Genomic DNA, 20,246 nt, shown 5'->3' on the forward strand with positions numbered 1-20,246 from the left:
TCCTTCTTAATCAGCTTCAATGTCAGAATCTCCCTCGGAAGCGGTTCCTATGCCCCTCCAGGAGCGTAAAGAAAACTTTGTGCAGACAGAAAACCCTCAGTGCATTGGATAAGCCAGTGGAAATGTTCTCATGCTTCCAAACACTCGGTGGAGGATTAAGGAGCACGTTTGTGTATCCTGTGTGCTGATTCCCAGTGAATGGTTATTCTGTTCACCTTCTTTACGCGTTTATCTCCCTACTTGAAATATTTTACATCTCTACTCATCTGGAAGTTATCCCACAAGCCCTCATGAGGCATTTTCACGTGCTGCGGCCTCAGCGAGACCGTCGATACACTTCTCAGGGAGCACGGGCTCTACTACTTCCTTTATTTTCCCTGTCAAACCTCGTCTGACTCTGTGCTTTCACTGGATACTCGGCAAATAGGTCCTGACAGCATCTACCATATGTTTTTACGCTTCGTTCCCTTCCGTGTCCTCACTGCTTTTGTGCTCTGAGTCAGGCACCTTGGCTGCCGTCTAGGTGAGGTTGTTAATTCATCCAGTATTGAGCTCATCCCGTCAGCTGTGTTAGGTGCTGAAGAAGGAAGTCACAGAGCTGTTAAACAGGGACTCCGGGCTCTGGATGTCCTTGCTCTGTGGAGAGATGAGATGTTTAATTCTGAAGACTTGAAGAGGGGCCAACTGAGCAGTGCAGAGTATAGGATCAAAGAAGAGGAGGCTCCCTCTGGCTGCATGTATCCGTGGTAATCCCTGTTTGGTTCTTAAGAACACAAACTTTGGAACTCTCAGACTAGTTTTCATACCAGACTAGTTTTTCAGCACTGTTTAGCTATGGGGGAAGTCTTTGCTTTGGCATTCAAGGCTTACCAATGGAGTAGAAATAACGGTAGCGATAGTAATAGAAATATTTGTTGTCCATGCCACGTGGGAGGACCCTGAGGTGAGCTCAGCTGAGATCGTGGCTGCGAGGGTACTCTGTGTGAATTGCAGGCACGGGACTAATGTTAGTGATTACAGCCACTTGCGGATTCTGCTTTGATACTGTAAACATCAAGTTCAAACGCCCTTTGGCTTCCTTGCTGGAGAGTATTCGGTGAAAGGCCCTTCCTTGCTTGTGCATCTCGCGTCTGACCAGAGAGGATCATTTCCTCAGCCTTGGCGCGGGCCTCATCAGTGACCCATGCCTGGGCTGTCACTAATTGGAAGCCAGTTTCAGAGATCGTGTTGTGTGTTACTCCACCTCCTTTCAGCTGATTTGCTACTTCCTAAGACATGCTCGCTGCAGCTTGTCAATATTTCTGAGCAAGGAAACTGCTCGTAGATGACCCTGAGTAAACAATTAAAGTCACTTTACTTTCTACGTTAGAATAAAAAACCCATTCGCCAAAAAAGCTCATGACCTTCCAGGATTGGGAAAACTTTATTTGTTGTAAACTTAACCGGTTTCAAATTGGTGTGCTAACACAAAGCTTTAAACTACTTTGCAAAGTTCGTGGTGGAGCTTTTGTTCTGTCCTAGCCTCACCGCTAACTAGTGGTGTCACTTTGTACATTACTGAGCCTCTTGGTTTCTTGGACTCACTTTCCTTAGCCATGACCTAGCCCCAGTCTTAAGCATTTAATTTTGGCTTTTTGATAACAGACTGGGTTTCCAGGGGTGTTTGCAGATTCTCCTGTGGGATTGTGTTCTCTACAATCAAGTTTCCATAGCATTAGATGTGTGCAAATTAGAGACAGTGCTACATGGTTTACTTAGTCTGGGACAGAGCCTGGCACATGGTAATTCCTCAGAAATTGGCTAAATAATGTGTGATTTACATCTGAAGATGAAAACATATGAGAACACTGGTATTGCCATTCAGATCATGTTTACCCTCTTCTACCTTAAAATGGTGAAGTGATGATCTTGACTGAAGATTTATTCTTTGATTGGTCAGTGACTTTTAAAATTTCACCTGCATATTAATTGCTAGCAGTTACTGAGTATAAAAGACATGCTGGGCATTTAACACACATACTTGTTATTCCTTCTGCAAGATCATTATTATCATCCCCATTTTCAGATGAGGAAACTTCCCAAGGTGTCCCTGGCAGCAAGGGGCCAAACCTGTGTTCAAACTCAGATCTATTTGTCACAAAAGCCCCCTCTCTGTAGTGTCATGCGGTGTGGCCACTAGATTTGTACTGGATCGATTTATAATGCTAAAGTGCATTTGTTGCCTTAATTTTACTGCCTATGATAAAGTCCTTTCTCCACATGAGGTAAATATTCTCTCCAATTTTCGCATACTTGTACACTTAACTTTTTATGTCACGTGCGGTTGATCATTTGATTATTTGGTGAGAATATGACTTGTCTACTCAACGAAGGAACTCATTGAGAATAGGAGCTACTGTTTGGACATTTGCATCTCAGCCCTAGTTACAGTGACGAGTTATAGTAGATATTACATAAATAGCTCATTGATTTGTGGATTGAGTATAGTGGCTTAGTTATTCCTACCTGCTGAATTTGCAGGCTTTGTCACTCATCATTCGTTCAACAAAATATCTATTGGATCCCTGCTGTGATAGCCACTGGACATAGAGCAATAAATACAGACCATTAGGTATGTTCAGAACTGAGCATACCTGGTAAAACCACAAGCTGATATGTTACTGGTGGAAGGAGTAAAAGTAAAGATGAATTAAAGGCATACACTTAAATAATGGGCTTTTTAATGATCAATGTAACAAATTCAGAATTGTTTGCCAATGAGTTATCCAGTGAACTTTCCTGAAGCCTTAAATAATTATTATGTTATTTCTTTCTCATATGAATAACTTAACATTTTTTGTTTTGTTTGTAAATTTTATTTATTTTTGGCTGCGTTGGGTCTTCGTTGCTACACTCGGGCTTTCTCTCTAGTTGCAGCAAGTGGGCGCTACTCTTCATTGCAGTGCACGGGTTTCTCATTGTGGTGGCTTCTTTTGTTGCAGAGCACGGGCTGTAGGTGCATGGGCTTCAGTAGTTGCAGCACTCGGGATCAGCAGTTTCGGCATGTGGGCTCAGTAGTTGTGGTGCGTGGGCTCAGTTGCTCCGCAGCATGTGGGAACCTCCTGGACCAGGGCTCGAACCCATGTCCCCTGCACTGGCATGCAGACTCTTAACCACTGCACCACCAGGGAAGTCCTGAAAAACTTATGTTTTTTTGTATTGGCATATTTACGTATCTACCCAATGACATTACATTCCCATTTAATAGAGAAAAATATTTATCAGTGTATAATTTTCTAGATTGATACTACTGGTTCTTTTAGGAAAAGAGAGTTATTTCCTAAAGTTACAAAGTCAGGCTTACTCCATTCTCACAAAACATCTTGTGACAGTTCCCTATACTACAAGGAATCTCTTTATGTTTTAAAAATACTCCCTTCCTATAATAATATTTGGCTGTGGAATTCCTGATACAATTTATTTTGGTTATTCTGAAATTTTAAAGTCTTCTATAATACCTCTAACAATAAAATAGAACCTAATGAAACGGTGGTCTGGACTTGAAACTGTCTGAACATTTAGATCTAAAGAGTGTTTGAGGCTCCACGGCAACCTGGAAAGATACCTGGTAAAGTACCCTAGTGTACTTATAAAAGAAAACACTGTCCTGTTCCTTTTTTTTTTTTTTTTTTAATCAACAACTTAAAGACCCAGAAGGCACCTGCACTGTGTTTTGAGATGATATAAGCCCCCAAAGAATGGCTTCAACCGCATATGCCTCTGAGCACGAGTCAAAATGACTTCAGTGGGCTGCAGTGCTGCACGGAAACCAACAAAATGAAGTTGAGCAGAGGATAAATGCACATTTCTGCTTTTAGATTCAAAAGATTCAATCACAGGATGGGGAGCGACTGAGCTTGGCAGCCATTAATGTGACTAAAAGCTTAATGTGAACCAACAGTAGGATGTGGTGGCTAAAAATGAATGAACGGAGTCGTGTGCTTCCTCGGTAGAATTACGAAAACAGCTCGCTGTACTCTGCAGTGGTCACAGCGCCTTGGGAGTATTTGTTTAGTGCCAAGCACATTCGGGAGCACCTTTGACAAAGCAGGGTATCTACTAAGAGGGTGTTGAATCCAATCCAAGACACATTTATTGGACATCTATTTGGGGCAGGTGATGTGCTAACCGGTGTGCAGAATAAAGATGTGAAGAGACGTTACCAGTCTCTAGCCTCAAGGAGTTGAAAATATTCATGGAGAGCCCAACAGGTACAGACATGACTGTAAAACAAAGCCGGCTCTGAAGCCGAGAAGCACAAAAAGAGTGCTCTGGGAATTCAGGAGCTGGACCGGCGGGAGGATTTCCACAGGAAATGAGGACAAGAGCAGAAGAAGCCTTAAAAGCAAAGATGCAGAGACAGGAAAACTCAAGTCGTGTCTAGGGAATACTGAGTAGTCTAGGTTGCCCAGAAGAATACGGTAGAATCGGCCCTCGTAGGAAATGAAGCTGAGAAAAGAAGGTTTGGATCAGAGCATGAGGGCCCCAATCGGTAGGCAGTGGGAAGGATTACGGGTTGATGAACCTCTGAAAACAGTGATACATGAGGATCAGTTGGAGAAATGATGTGTATTTAGTCTGGAGAAAAGAAGACCGAGGTCTCTCTGATAAATGTGGACCGGACTTGCTCTGTGTTCCTCCAGAAGCAAAAATGTATCTCAGGGGCAATATAAAGAACCAGATTTCAGTTCTTTTTAAGCACCGGTTTTTAAAAATCAAAGCTGCCCAACAGTGAAGAGTTAGCCTAGGAGGTGGTGAGTGCCACCATGGATGGGGTCAGAGAAAGTTTGATAACTGCCACTCTGAAGGGTGTGGGGTGGAGGGAATACTGCAGCTTCACCAAGAGACCTGGGAGTTCCAGGAATTAGCCAAAGGCCTTTGCAATGTGCAGTTACCCATGGTTGAGGTTTCTTTTTTCTCTTTGATTTAGGATACCTGTTAGTATATCAGCTTCTGAATAAAGCTGGCATGTTATGACTCTCCAGTTCAACAAGGTATCAGACTAATTCTAGTGCAGGCTGCCCACTGCTTTGACAGTAGCCGCTCATCATCACTGCTTTACTTTCAAGACTTTTTTACTATGATGTAAGGCATCCTTTCCAATACGAATTTAACAGATTTTTGTCAGAATTCCCCATTAGACAAATCAACAATTGATACAAGTCCAGTACAGAGAAGACTTTATTTTACAAAGAATCTCCAGGGCAGTTCTGGGGGTAGAAAGATTTGAGTTGAAATGCCAACAATAGCCGCTTACTAGCTGTGTGATCTGAGCCTGTGGTGTCACCTCCCCGTTTCCTAATCTGTAAATGGTTATTGACCATTGTTAAGTCCCAACCACGCAAGTCATTTGAGAGGATTAAATCAGATAAAGCACTTAGCACGTGCCTAGAAATATAAGGTCTAATTTTACCTACTGAGATCTCACATTTTACAGTAGTGTTCCAAGGAGTCTTTCAGACCTAAAGTATTTTTTAAAAACAAACAAAAAAAAAATGACCATCATCATGGCTAAGATATGTGCCAGATGTTGTTCTAAGGCATCACATGCTGAATTTATTTAATTCTCAGAACAATCTCATGAAGTAAATCCTATTATTATCCCTCATTTACTGAGACACAGAGAGGTTGCATATCTTGACCAGTCACAAGCTAACAAGTAAGGGAGCCAGGATTCAAATCAAGCAAACCTTTCAGTTTATTACAATCATTTCCTTGCAGGATATGCCAACAAATGTCCCTATTTTCCTTCCAATTCCATCTCAAATCATTCTGCTGGATAATTTTATGCATTTCATTTGTTCAGGCTGTCTCACAATAATATATTTTTAATTCTTACTTCTTACTAAATGCATGAGGGCCTTAATGATCATGTCTTTGGCCAGAGCATTGAGAAGGTCCTTAATGAAATGTGAGTGAACACGTAAGTGAGAAATTTTTAACTATGAAAGCAATTAGTATAGCCACTTTCAAAAGAAGTAAGTTACCCTTAATATAACTTCAGTTCCTTACTGCCACTCTCCATTATTTGTGATGGGGCAGTCATAGTCATTTGAATTAGTCATTTGAAATCAATGTTTTGTACCTGATTTTCTTTACCTTATTATAAATCTTTTATCCCATATTCCTTGTTAAAGACAATGTCCCCAGTTCATATTCTCTCTCTCTCTCTCTCCCTCCCCCTCTCTCTTTGCCATTCTGTGTTACCAAATTTTACTCCAATGTGCCCATCCACTAGTTGTGTTTTTTTCCAAACACTGGTGACTGTATCGTTACCCACCCTCTCCCTAAATTCCAAGTTAAAGAATAATATTACCAATCCAGCGCATGCACCGTCAGTCTCAAAATCAACCAAATGTCATTTCCACATCTTTTCTTTGACATCCTCCAGCTCCTTGAAGTCTACTCAAGATAAGCGAAATTCGATATAAGGGGCTGCCTGCAGTTTTCTTCGGAGAATTTTTTGAAATTCCTAAATACCCCATGGAAAAAAAAAATCAAAATATGAAACTGATGCTGCAAAACTAACTTCTTTGTGTAGAAGGAAAAAAGCTGTAAAGTGTTGCACCACTTCTAGTGGAATATATCAGGAATAATTCAATTACATTGTCGCCCTTGGCCCTGGGGGCAAAAATGCAGCTTTTCCTGTTCCAAGGAGGGAATGTTCTCTGACTTATGTAAGGCAGAGATGAGGGAAGCCAACCAATTCTAGAGTTCACAGTCTTTTTCACTCTGCGAAGTGATACTGCTTTATTGTTAGGGTCAGGTAGTTGGGGACATAATCTCCCACTCCCTGAGTGCAACTATTCCTTTATAGATTAGATAAGAACAATTGATGAACTTTTAAATGCTGAGCAAACTAATCAGAACTGAAAGGAGGTGTGTTGGCCATACCAAGAAATATGCTGACTGAGATAAAAGCACCTTCTGAACTGTTTCCCCATCCCATACGTCTCTGCTTTAAGTCTCCCTTTCCTTCTTCTCTTTTCTCTCTCCCCTTTCTTATCTGTCATTCCTCAACTCTCTTATCTCCACTAGCATCCTCTTCTCCTCAACCCCAACTCTATCCCCAAAGACTTAATTTTGTATACTCTCTTAACTGGTCAAAACATGGACTTGAATTTTTTTTTTTTTCACTCACACACACTGTATTTTATTTCTACAAGAGATAAATAAACTGACACCAAGCATTGTAAATGGATGACCACAACAAAAGCAACGATGATTGCCAATTACCAACCACGAAACACACTCATACTATGTGGACTTGAATTTTTTTTTAATTTATTCTTTTATGTAGTATATAAGATTCCATATTCTGGATTTAATTCAGAAAATAGCTGAGGTGAACATGTTTTACTCTCAACTATTTCTTTCTTTTTTTTTTTTTTTAAGAAATATACCTTTTAAAAATATCTTAATTTCAGTGTCAGGCAACAGAACTTAACCTCAGTTCATTGCAGAGTTTTCAGGTTGGGTTATGGTTCCAGAATCTTTTGATGGTGGAGGGGTGGGGTGGACCTTGGGTTGCATAGTTTGTACGACACTTTTGGCCCCAGGAATCTCTGCTGCTTCCCAGCCTCCTCAAGGCCTGGAGTCACACTCCTGCTTCAACTGTTCTGGGAATCTGGGCCAGATGGATTTAGGTTTTAATGTCCATATGTCGCTTTCAGTTTCTATGAGGCTTTCAATTCCTTTTTTTCCTGCAAGGGACAGGCCTTCCACGGGAAGAATAGAGCACCCCTTGAGTCTGACATGTTCTGCAGTCAACTCGTGATGCCCTTTGATTAACTTGGGACAAGTCTGGCCCAGTGGTAGAACTCAGTCCCATTCAGCATCCTGCCAGCTAGAAATGTGCTTTTTTTTTTTTTTAACATCTTTATTGGAGTATAATTGCATTACGATGGTGTGTTAGTTTTTGCTGTATAACAAAGTAAATCAGCCATATGCATACATGTATCCCCATATCCCCTCCCTCTTGCGTCTCCCTCCCACCTTCCCTATCGCACCCCTCTAGGGTTGATCTCCCTGTGCTATGCGGCTGCTTCCCACTAGCTATTTTAGAAAATGTGCTGTTTTGATCACCACCTTCTTAAGAAAATTGCACGAGGCCCAGAACATAAAGGTCTTTTCCATGGCAAGTTAGACAACCCCAAGTAAAGAGGGCTGTTACGGAAATTGCAAACAACTCATCCGGTGGTTGGTTGTAAATCGTGATTCTTTTGCAAAGGCAGAGGGGGCTGGAGCTCTGGCCCTCAAAGAACTTCCTCTCATTAAACCAGAGCAATTTGCTGCTCTCTGCGTGCTCTTTCTGTTGTGAGTGAAGTCACCTACTTTCCCCATTCACATCAGTGCTCCTGGTGGGGGCTGGTTGAAGGTCCACTGCCTGTGGGTATGACTTTCCACATCACAGGGGTCTCTTTTCAAAGCCAGGCTTCACAGGTATAACCAAGAGTCGTCTGATCGGCCCTTGCCCTAACCACCCAACCCACGCTTTTTCTTTTAGCTGCTATTTTCTGTGGTCCTGGGTTTCTAAGCCTTGGCGAAAAGACAGTCATTCCTTTGTGCTCAGCTGCTACACAATGAGGTAACCAAAGAAAGGGTCTCGGTCTGAGGCTGTCAGCTGTTACTAATCACTACTCCCCAGCTCATCGTGGGTCCCACTCGCCTCTCCCTCTTGCTCTGCTTAGCGCACATAAAGAAGATGAACGACTCCCTGGTTCCTCTTCAAAAAAAGCATATTGTGTGGCACATTCCAATACCGTGAGCGAAGGATGGGCTAGTGTGTGGGGTGAACGGTCACCTCTCCATGGGGCTCGCGCCAGCAGCGATGAACTGTGAGACGTGAAACTCAGAGCTGGCCCTTCTGAGAGTTTCCTGCGACCTTGCTGAGAGAGAGAGGGGGTCGGTGCGGTAGGTTCCCGCGTTACTGGAACCATTCATGGCAGGGCTGTGTCAGGCTGTGATGAGGCTATTGGGTGGTTAAGGCCAGTGTAGAGAAGAGCAAAGCTTGACCCCTCAGAGGGCCTCACCAGCTGGTACCCCGGAGAAGCAGCCCCCCTCCCTGCCCACCCCCCGCCAAAGGTTAAGGGGAAGGACCCAGAAGCTCTTGGACGTGAGAGGTAGCAGCCGTTGAAGCTGGGCCTCTGCTTCCCCTCACTGCTTCCTTCTGTGAAAGTTCATTTTCAAGGATGTCTATGGCCAGGGAAAAGGGATCGTTTGCTCAGTCCTACCAGACTGAGAATAAAAGGTGATTTATGATAGGCGTTTTTCTGCCAATGATACTAGTGTCTGCTCTGCTAGTTTTTCTATTTAACACTCTTTTGAAAGAGAAAGTTTCCCTTTTACCTTTCCACACTGCATTCTACTAATGCACACTAGAGATCAAAAAAAGACTCGTTGACAAGTTGTAAGGGTCAAGTTAAAAAATCAACTTGCCTGACAAATGCCATCACAAGTGGTAAATTTGTAAGGAAGCTTCCTTGTCGTTCTCATGCAGTATAACTTCATAAAACTAAGTGGTGTTATAGGTGAATGAAATGCCAAGTTCTGTGAGACTGTGAACAGCCATAACGGGAAGGAAAAGTTGGCCAGGGTGAAAACCCATGTGAGAATACTTGTGATTTAATTGACTGTGAATTCCACAAAATCATTCTCAGCTCTTTGTGGAGATGGTTTAACTCTCTTCACTAAGAATCATTGATTAAAGTAAAAGAATCACGGATTAAAGTAAAAGAATTTTCTTTGCTCAATATTCCACGAAACAAACCTTTTCTAAAACTTTTTCCCTTGTTACAATATCTGTAGAATTTCTGTTCAAATGAGTTGACCAGATTCCAGAAATCAGCACCGTCCTGTCCTAGGTCCCCGCTAGCGAGATGGGATGAGGTCTTGGGTATGGTGGGTGGGCAGCCCGAGGGCATCAGAAGCAAGGTGAGAGGAAGGGAAGCCCATAGCTCGTGGCTCCTTGTTAAAGCCTCTACTATTAACTGAAAGGGGGTAGATACCAGTGTTTGCAAACCTTTTTTCTTTCTTTTTTTTTTACCAGAACCCACAAATGTATTTTACACTGTGACCTGGCTACACACGGACATACACACACAGAGCTGAAAAAAGTTTCACAAAACAATACCTTTACCCCATGTATGCACTCTATTGTTTTCTGTCCTCTTTCATTAATGGATAAAAATACTAGCCGTGACCCACTTAAGCACGTGTTAGACCCCACCCCCTCTTCCATTCCCTTCTCTGCATGGAGCTGTGCCAGCCTCCCGCCCCTCCTGCCCTGCTCTGATGACCTCCCAGCTCTGGAGATAAAGCTCCAGGTGATACCGGGTCGCTCCCCACAAGGTCTGTCTCTCCTTCTTCAAGATAGAAGGAACCTCACTATTTTGGATTAATTGGCGGGAAGAGCAGTCAAAATTGGTGAGTCCGCATTGCAGAGTGCTTTAAACAAGAGCAACTTTAGTGCTCGTCATTTGAACAGGAGCCTAATCTAAATGCTTTTTTAAAAAGTGTGTGGCCTCCTTCGGGCATAACAGCCTCAGTGGTGGCAAGAATGACTATTCAACAAACATTTATTGGGCGCCTTCCTGTGCAGACACTGTTTTGGGCAAGGAGGCTACATCAATGAATAAGACATATGGTTCTGCTCTCTTGGCACTAAAATTCTAGTAGAGGGGGTCATATAATAATCATAACTAACATTTGTCAAGGGCCTATTTTGTACAGATTCTTTACGTAAGTTTTCCCTGCACTTGCAATGTGGGTATTATTATCTTCTTGTCTAGGTGAAATGGAGGCTCAGACAGGTCAAATAACACTTAGAGAGTAGCTTATTATTTGTCTGATTAATTAATAATAATAACAGCTAACGTTTCTTGAATGCTTACTATGTGCCAAGCACTATGCTAAGTGCTTTCTGTCCCTTTAATGTCATGAAAACCCTGTGAGAGAGCTTTCCTTATTCCCATTCTACAGATGAGGAAACTGAGGCTTACAGAGGTCACGTGGTACCAGAGCTAGACGTGGAATCCAGGTATTCTAACTTCAGGGCCAGAACTCTTAATCACTGCACCACCATTTTTAAAGAAGAATTTGCTTCTATGGGGCTTCCCTGGTGGCGCAGTGGTTGAGAATCTGCCTGCTAATTCAGGGGACACGGGTTCGAGCCCTGGTCTGGGAAGATCCCACATGCCGTGGAGCAACTAGGCCCTTGAGCCACAACTACTGAGCCTGTGCGCCTGGAGCCTGTGCTCCGCAACAAGAGAGGCTGCGATAGTGAGAGACCCGCACATGGTGATGAAGAGTAGCCCTCGCTTGCCACAACTAGAGAAAGCCCTCACACAGAAACGAGGACCCAACACAGCCAAAAATAAATAAGTTAATTAATTAATTAAGGAGGCAGATTTAAAAAAAAAAAGAAGAAGAAGAATGTGTTTCTAAAAATGCCTGAGGTTGGCCTCAAGTAGTTTGAAATATTGTCTCTTCGATGAAATTCTGAGGCTATAACCAGCGTGTTCATTGTGATGCAAAATTATGATAGTTTTTTTTTTAAGAATTCTTTCTTTTTCGTGTTTTTTTAAAATTTATTTAATTTATTTTATTTTTTGGGTGCATTGGGTTTTTGTTGCTGTGCATGGGCTTTCTCTAGTTGCGGCAAGCAGGGGCTACTCTTCGTTGCAGTGCGCAGGCTTCTCATGGCGGTGGCTTCTCTTGTTGCGGAGCACGGGCTCTAGGCACATGGGCTTCAATAGTTGCAGCACACGGGCTCGGTAGTTGTGGCTCATGGGCTCTACAGCACAGGCTCAGTAGTTGTGGTGCACGGGCTTAGTTGCTCTGCGGCATGTGGGATCTTCCTGGACCAGGGCTCAAACTCATGTCCCCCGCATTGGTAGGTGGATTCTTAACCACTGCACCACCAGGGAAGCCCCAGGGAAGCCCCTTATGATACTGTTTCTAACCTAACTTTTAAAGATTTGCCTTCTGTTCCAGAACCCCTAGAATCATAGAACTTTTTTTTTTCCAATCTAGTCTATAAAGAAGCCAGAGACAATATTTCAGTGAAAAAAACCTTCGCATAGTTTTAGACAGAGATTTAAAGTCATTTGTTTCACACTCACTCCCTCCCCCTCACCGCCTTTCCTCGGAGCTTTGTGGCTCTCCTGTTCACTGTCCATTGCTGAGGGTTCCAGTGTGCCCTTGCTCCAGAACTGGGCAGCTGCTTTAGGACACAAGAGCTCATTTTTCAGTCTGTAAATATGAGGTATATTGTATTTCTAGAGCTTAACTTTCTTATTAAAAAATCATTACCTTTTATTCAAATGAATACGGTACATACTAGAGCTCATCCTTGATTTCCTTGTAAGTTTGCCCATCTTGAAATTCTAGGAGGGTTGAGAACAGGCGGCTTTCATTAGATGAGTGTTTGAGAAGCCCATGGTGGAGAAGGAGTATATGTAAAATAAAATAACAACTGAAACAGGACAATATTCTTGAATCAGCTGTTGCCATCCCCCCTTTTCCGTCCTCTCTGGACTGATCCAGTGGCCCTGGAAGAACAATGAAACACCACGAGGACGAGTAGAAAGACAATTCATAACAGACCGCTTCTTCTTTAGATTTCACATTTCAAACCAGAAATAGGAGTTATTGGGGGAACAGACTGAGACACATTAATGTATAAGAGATTTTTAGCTGATGGGAGAATAAAATCCATGCAAATAATAGAGCCTTGGGAACTTGACATTATTGATGTTACCCTTTCATACTTGACTGAATACATATTTCATTTATCTGAGAAGTCATACCAATATTATACCAGAAGAAATCTCATTTACAATAGACTTAGAGAGTTCTATACACATATTTAGGAAACACTCCCTCCCCACCCCACCCCAACAACGTGAATTTGGTGCACATCTGTTGTGCTGAACTGATTACCCAAAGACTGTCTTCATAAATAAAGAGGTAAATGCATATTGACCCATTTGTATCAAGACACTCTCTTCTCTTCCTTTCCTCTCTCTTCAGAGTGACCGCTGCCTAAAATACCCAGGTATTTTGAAGAAAAGTCTAAATCTTTTACATTGTAGAAAATGTCTTGTTCAATCTTTCTTAGATGCCATACTCATTGGTAAACATATAATAGGTTTGCAGGAATGAATGATGGATTAGTTTCTTGATGACCAGTTATTGACAGGTTGATTTTTAGAAAAGAAAGTAAGACCCATGTGCCCACAGTCAGCAAATATCCATGACCCTCCACCCTCCATTAGAACATGCTCTGGGCTGTTTTTCTAGGAATAGAGAGGAATTTAAACTGATTGATCAGCTCTCTGGCTAGTCCTTCCGGTGACCAGTGTTACTTCCCCTCAAGGTGGGGAAGGTCAGAGTTTTTCCACAGTTACCTCCCTTTGTCAAATTTTCTTCCAGTCAGGTGGCTTATTTCAATATTGAACTCAAAAGCAAGAAAGTTAGCATGGATAACAAGCAAATGAAATGTGGGTGACTCCTAGCTTGTCCATTAGAATTGAGGTATAGTGGAAAGGGTACTCCCTTGAGACTGTGGGTACGAATCCTACCACTGCTGTTAGCTAGCTGTGCAACACTGGACAAGTTACTTAACATCTCTGGCCTCGTCTCTTTACCTTTCAAATGGTGTCAACAATATCTACAACATACAGTTATCATGAAATTAGATGAATATGTGCCATTGATAAGAGGGCGAATTTGGTGAGTTAGTGAACCAGCACAAAAGTTAACTGAATATTTACAAAACATATAAACCTACAAACATGTCATTGTAATTGGAAGAACTCTCACAGAATTTGTAGCAATAGACAATACAGTATTTCTCTGAGTTTCAAGAGGATCTCAATTCTGATGACAGATTGTTTTCATAATAAAGATGTCAGGATGTCTTGAATGGAGCTGGTTTAGCTAAGCCCAGATCAAATGAAGCAAAAGGGACCAGTCAAGATCATTATCTTTACTACTTGCTCTGGAATGTGTTTCTCAAATACGTATTTAGATGAACACATAGTTGTCATAACATACTCCCACAAGTACCTACATACCCAAGGGACCTCTTTCCCCCTCACCACAGTAACCTTTTCTTATATATATATATATATATATATATATATATAACGCACAGGCTCAGCAGCCATGGCTCACGGGCCCAGCCGTTCCGCGGCACGTGGGATCTTCCCAGACCGGGGCACAAACCCATGTCCCCTGCATCGACAGGCGGACTCTCAACCACTGCGCCACCAGGGAAGCCCCTCTTCCATATATTTTAAAGTGACAAGGCTCAATGCAAACTTTTCCCTTCTCAAACATTTAGGGCACTTCCTACCAGAGTTCCCTTTTCTACAAAGTGATTTAGTACTTTACCCTTGTGCCCAGACGCATGTCATCTCTAGTGTAGAGCTTTGTCTGGAATTTCAGGAGGCTGGAGAAAGAAGATGGTCACAGAGTCTGGGTAAGAGACAGGAAGAATGACAGCTTGCTTATGTGGGGTTTCGCCTTCCAGAGCTCTTCCTCCATTTTCTTGACTCCACCAGCATCAAGGCTATTCTCTTTTAGGCCCAGTGTTGTGACAGATTGTCCACATCCATCCTGCTGTTGCCCTGATGACAGTGTGTGGCTTTGCTTCTAGTGGTCCCTTTAGTTTTACAAGCCTGCCTCAGAGAAAAGGGGAGTGGTTAGAATTGGAAGGAGGAGAGGGGATGCTGGGGTACCCTGAGCAGAAGTGGACAGGTAGCCCCGCTGTGGGACACCAGACCCCTTTTAGGGGAAGGACCTACGTGGAGAATCGGTTAATGAAGATACTCCCACACATTCCCTCTTCCGCTGAAACGATCGGAGCTGCTGCTTTATTCTCTTTCAGAGGAACAAGGTCAATATGCAGAGGTTGGTGAGGCCTCTCATTTGACTGTTGATTCTCCTGGGCTCATTGCTAAAAAATGCCTCAATGTTTGTCTTCATCTATTTCAGAATTAGAGCACATGGAAAAAATACTTTCTTATCGGTTTTCATTTTTTTTTAACTTTATTTCTTTAAAAAAAACACCTATAAACTTTGTTTCCTGGAGCCAATGGCCCTGTAGCTGTGGATTCTGGTATAATTTTCCCCATCCCTCCCCCATGGTGGGAGGGAGGGAGATTTAAGCCTCCTCCTTTGTCTGCCACGTTGGTTTCCAGTGCTCTGCCTTGACCACTTAGCGCTCTCTCTGAATAGCTATAGGTCGGGAATAGTGGGCAGGAGCGGCAGAGAAGAGTTGGCGAGAGAACGGAACAGCACCACAGAATAGAAGGCGAGAGGGAAAGAAAGCATCTCGGAGGAAGAAAATACTGCCGCCTGGTACCCCTAGCAGAGATATCCGGCCTTTTGTGCCCACACCACTCGCCCACCGAAGAATTGCAGGCTTCAGTGGTGACAAGCTCAGGCAATGGTGGGAAAGAGAGTGGGCCCCTTCTGGGAGAAATGATTTCAAGCACAGGAAAGCCAAGATGTTTTGAGATATGATGGAGACCTGAGAATGAACCTGGGGGGATGGGACCACTTGGACTGAGAACAGATTAGCCCATTTTTAATGATGGTGAAGTGTTGAAGTGGCGCCTCCCCCATAAGTGGGTATTAATCCTGGGTTTCAAGAAACCCAGGGCAAGGATAAAAGAAGCTAAGTTCATGCGTTAAAGTCAAAATTGGCCTCCTTGTTTGTGGGAACTGTAGTTGGTTTTCTCAGGGGGAGAAAGCACGTTAAATTCAGTTACACAAGATCTGGGTTCAAGTTCCCCCTTCACTTTACTTGTTGTTAACTAAGACCTTAGAAAGTTACTTATTTGTTTTTTAATCTGCCTTATAAATTGTTAAAAATAAGAACGTAGCAGGTACTAAGTGCTTATTATGAAAATTATGAATGATATGATTCAATACACATGAAATTATAAGTTGAAGGTCATGGCTTCAGTTCCCATAGAGCTCATTACAATTGTATCAAGATTTGGGGGCAAACCCAGCAAGGTATCTGGCAATCATGGACACTATTTTTTTCAATACTTTACCTTACTCTAAATATCAATACATTGGTATGAACAGGGTCACTACCTACATGTTGAACCACTATTAGAATCTGATACTGATCATTGAAATACAGTATAAACTTTTAATACATTTATAGAATCATGATTTTAAATAGTAAGGAAAATAGTTTGATTAACTATAATTGGATGATGCTATAATTGGATTTTAGTGTTTTAGCGGATTTGGGGAGGAGGAAGAAGGAAGAGAAGTGAGGAAATGGTTAATGAAACAGAAGAGCCCATATTATTATTAAGATGACTTAATCTCTTGAGAGTTTTGGGTCATTTCCAATTTTTTTCCATCCCAAGAGGTATGGAGATGTGTTCCATTGGCTAGAGCAGTTAGGGAAACCTTCAAAGTCATACCTCCTCTCTCACAGGGGATAATGCCTTGCCTGAGGTAGATTTTGAAGATGTACTAAAAATGAAGGAAAGAATGTTTCACATGAGATAAGATACTCCAGGCCTACAGGACAAGGTGGAGGAAGACAGAGTGCAAAAATGAGAAGAACCCCACCCACGTGATTCTTTTTTAAAAATTGTGATGAGCTGAGATAAAATGAAACAACAGAGAAGATATTCGAGAACTTTGGCCGACTTTAAATGTAAATTGAAGATAAATCAGTAGGTGATTAGAATAATAGCTGAAATTTTACGTAAATATATCCAAAAAGAAGACTCCCAAGTACATACATAAAATAATAATTCTTATAAAAGAACTTAATGGCAGTTAATCTGTGTGAGTCTGCCCAGTGCTCAGAACTTGAGATATGCTTAGATTATTCTGCCAGAAATCTTTTAAGGTATCTCTTCACACACACACACACACACACACACACACCTCACTAATTAACACAGCTTCCCCAACTAGTAGCAACCTAGGAAAGAATTTGATTGCCCCTTCAAACCATCAGAGAGCCACATGCTATCAATTCTTGGGGCAGAAAATAGGTGATCACGTGTTTGCTGACACAGCTGATGCCTAGCCATTCCATGGCTTTTTCCCTTCACCTTTTGCTGACGGCCTGATTAAATTTGGTGCCAAGTTCTCATAACATGTATAAAATCCCATTGCTGGGTGGGAGAGGGTAGGGGAGTGGTGAAGGAAATGCTCTTCCCGTGACCTTCCACTGGAAAATTCCCTGAACTGATTTGCTGAAAATCTCCTTCTGTTTGCCTTCCCCAGGAATGGCGGCCCTAGATAGTAAGGCGTCAGGGAAGATGGGGATGCGAGCTGTAGTCTATTACATGACTACGACCATCATTGCCGTGGTGATTGGCATAGTCATTGTCATCATCATCCATCCTGGGAAGGGCACAAAGGAAAACATGCACAGAGAAGGCAAAATTGTACAAGTGACAGCTGCAGACGCCTTCCTGGACTTGATCAGGTACGTCCTTGCAAGCCCATCCTTTTGGGTATATTTTGACCACCCAACCCCTCTTATTGGGGGAGCTGATCAAACCCTAGAAGAGGTATCTGACTGAACCAGTCCCGCTGGGCTTGAAATGAAGGTCACATCTTTACCTCTTTCTAACAGAAATTGAAGTAAGTGTCCGTTTTCTGATCTCATGTGAAAGAGGTGAGAAGAGCAAGGAGAAGATAAGGATTTAAGAGCCCTGCTTTTAGGATTCGGAATCTGAGCACTCAGACATCCTCTCAACTGTGCAGCTCACCTTGCAATATTACTAGTTCTTTTGTGTGCGTGACTTTTTTACTGAAGTATATTGCTGTACAATTACATATGTTACGGGTGTACAACATAGTGATTCACAGCTTTTACAGGTTATCTTCCATTTATAGTTATATAAAATATTGGCTTTCTTCCCTGCATTGTACAATATATCCTTGTGGCTTATTTTATACCTAATAGTTTGTACCTCTTACTCCCCTACCCATATATTGGCCCCTCCTTCCCTCTCCCCACTGGTAACCACTAGTTTGTTCTCTATATCTGTGAGTCTGCTTCTTTTTTTTGTTATAATCACTAATTGGTTGTAATTTTTAGATTCCACATATAAGTGATAATCATATAGTATTTGTCTCTCTCTGTCTGATTTATCTCACTTAACATAATGTCTTTCAACAATTCTTGACCTACTTTTCTCAAGTCTTCCTCTTTAAGGCTACTTTTTTTCAAGTATAGCCTGTTCATTGGACTCTTCTAATTTCGAACTTGTGATCTGTATCATCATCCATTGTACACCACAATTTATTTCCAAAAGGGACTTTAGAGATCATCTGATCATACCTGTCCCAAGGTTTTCCTTTTGTACTATTTATGAAGAAAGGATTTGGCAGATCAATAATAAAAGTCTAAAGGATGGCTTCTTTAGCATTGTTTTATACACAAACCATACACTGATTACAAATTAGCTTATCTAATACTTGAAACAGACTTGAGGATAGAATATGTTGGACACAGAACTGAGAAGTAAGCCCAAGTTTGAGCCTGGCACCTCCCTGCCTGCTCTCTCTCCACACTTGCCTTTGCATCGGTCAGTTGCTCGTAGGAAGCATATTGCAAGGCCAGAAGGATCACTGAACAGGGTTTGCAAAGGTGTGGGCAGGGTAAAGGGAACCTACAAGTGATGGTGAGACACTAGAGGACTAACAGCAATAGGAAGCTGTTTTGTTACCACCTGTGGCTCTGAGGAAAGGAAGGGAGCCATTACTGGAAGTCAGGACGGGCTGTGTCCTGAGGCAAAGGGCCCTCAGGATAGGGGCTACAGCTCTAATTTGGAGGGAGGAAGCTGTTGCCCAACCTGCCAGAGAGAGAGCCGGAAGAATATATACGTCCACTTCTCTCCTCCCACTGCCCTGTGATCTGTCAGCGCCTCACACTGGACAAACCCAACAGGAAGCCAGAAGGTGAGGGGTCAGCCTCCCAGGCACAGAGCAGGATGGAGAGTGGATGGAGAAAGGCAAATGGAAGATATCCCAGCACGGACCTCTCAGTGCCCCACCTGCTTAGCATTCCTCCAGCAAGTAGCCCACCCAGGCTGTCCTCCCCAAACCTAGCCCTTTCCTCCCTTCTCTACAATGTACTTGCAGACTGGCTTACCAATCCTAGATGCCTACTCTAAAGGATTCCCCACCGACTATCTGAGAGAACCTCCCCCTAGGGACTTGAGTTCACGTGCCATCTCAAGGAATGGGTCTGTGGCTGGTAGATTTAAGAGTGATTTGGGCAACAAAGGGTCTCTTCAGCAGCACCTATCAATTCTGACCATGAGTGACTTTGTATCATCTGTATGTAAGCACAAGGCAGCCCCACGGTACCTCCCTGAAAGCGCTTTTCAGGGAGTTAATCGCAATTATCCGAAGGTAACAAGCCACTCTGTATTATTTCATACCAAGCTGGCACCCAATGATAATGACTTTATTTAATTCGTACGATTAATTAAGGCTTTTCACCATTTTTTTTTCAGGAACTTTACCCTCAGGGAGTTTGGATTAGGGGTATTTTATTATATTTTCTTTCTGTATAATTTCTACTCCTTATTTAAAGAATTGGGATCTTCTCATTCTCTGTCTGGTGTGTTTCTGCCTCTCCTTGCCCCAGTGACAAGTGCAAGACTAACCTGTCCCCACCCAGACGCCTGGTTCGAGCATTTATCTTGGAATCCTAAACTCACTTTTCTCTCAGGATTTGTAGAAACAGACCCATAGAGCATAGATGGGAAGGACAAAGAAACAGGATGGTCTATGCCAGAGATCCCCAACTTTTTGGCACCAGGGACCAGTTTCGTGGAAGACAATTTTTCCATGGATGGGGGCTGGGGCGTGGGGATGGTCAGGCGGTAATGCGAGCGATGCCGAGCGGCAGGTGAAGCTTTGCTGGCTGGCCCACTGCTCACCACCTGCTCCACAGTCCAGCGGCTGGGGACCCCTGGTCTAGGCAGTAGGAAGAAACCAGAGTTTATAATCTTAAAGTCTGATTGATGACACACACCTGCTGGAATCTCAGACTCTCCAGCTGCCTGGGTCATGTCTCCTTCTCCCGCAGTCTTTAGTCTTGGAGCCCTAGTGATAGTTTAATCCAATCTCCTCTTTAACAGGTGAGTCAGCTGAGACCTACCTGGGTGCCATGAATTAGCCAAGGTCATACAGCTGGC

The 20,246-nt window shown here is 42.8% G+C and overlaps 1 protein-coding gene across 1 annotated transcript in view; it reads left to right on the forward strand.

The window, feature by feature from the left end:
* Positions 1 to 20,246, forward strand: part of SLC1A3 (solute carrier family 1 member 3) — a 74,022-nt gene that overhangs the window by 39,332 nt on the left and 14,444 nt on the right. Inside the window, exon 4 of the mRNA XM_024754620.1 lies at positions 17,314 to 17,518. Coding sequence (XP_024610388.1) covers positions 17,314 to 17,518 — 205 coding nt within the window. The remainder of the gene's footprint in view (positions 1 to 17,313; positions 17,519 to 20,246) is intronic.

This window comes from Neophocaena asiaeorientalis, unplaced genomic scaffold (genome assembly GCF_003031525.2).
Source record: "Neophocaena asiaeorientalis asiaeorientalis breed wild unplaced genomic scaffold, Neophocaena_asiaeorientalis_V1.1 scaffold229, whole genome shotgun sequence".
In the NCBI taxonomy this organism is placed as follows: domain Eukaryota; kingdom Metazoa; phylum Chordata; class Mammalia; order Artiodactyla; family Phocoenidae; genus Neophocaena; species Neophocaena asiaeorientalis.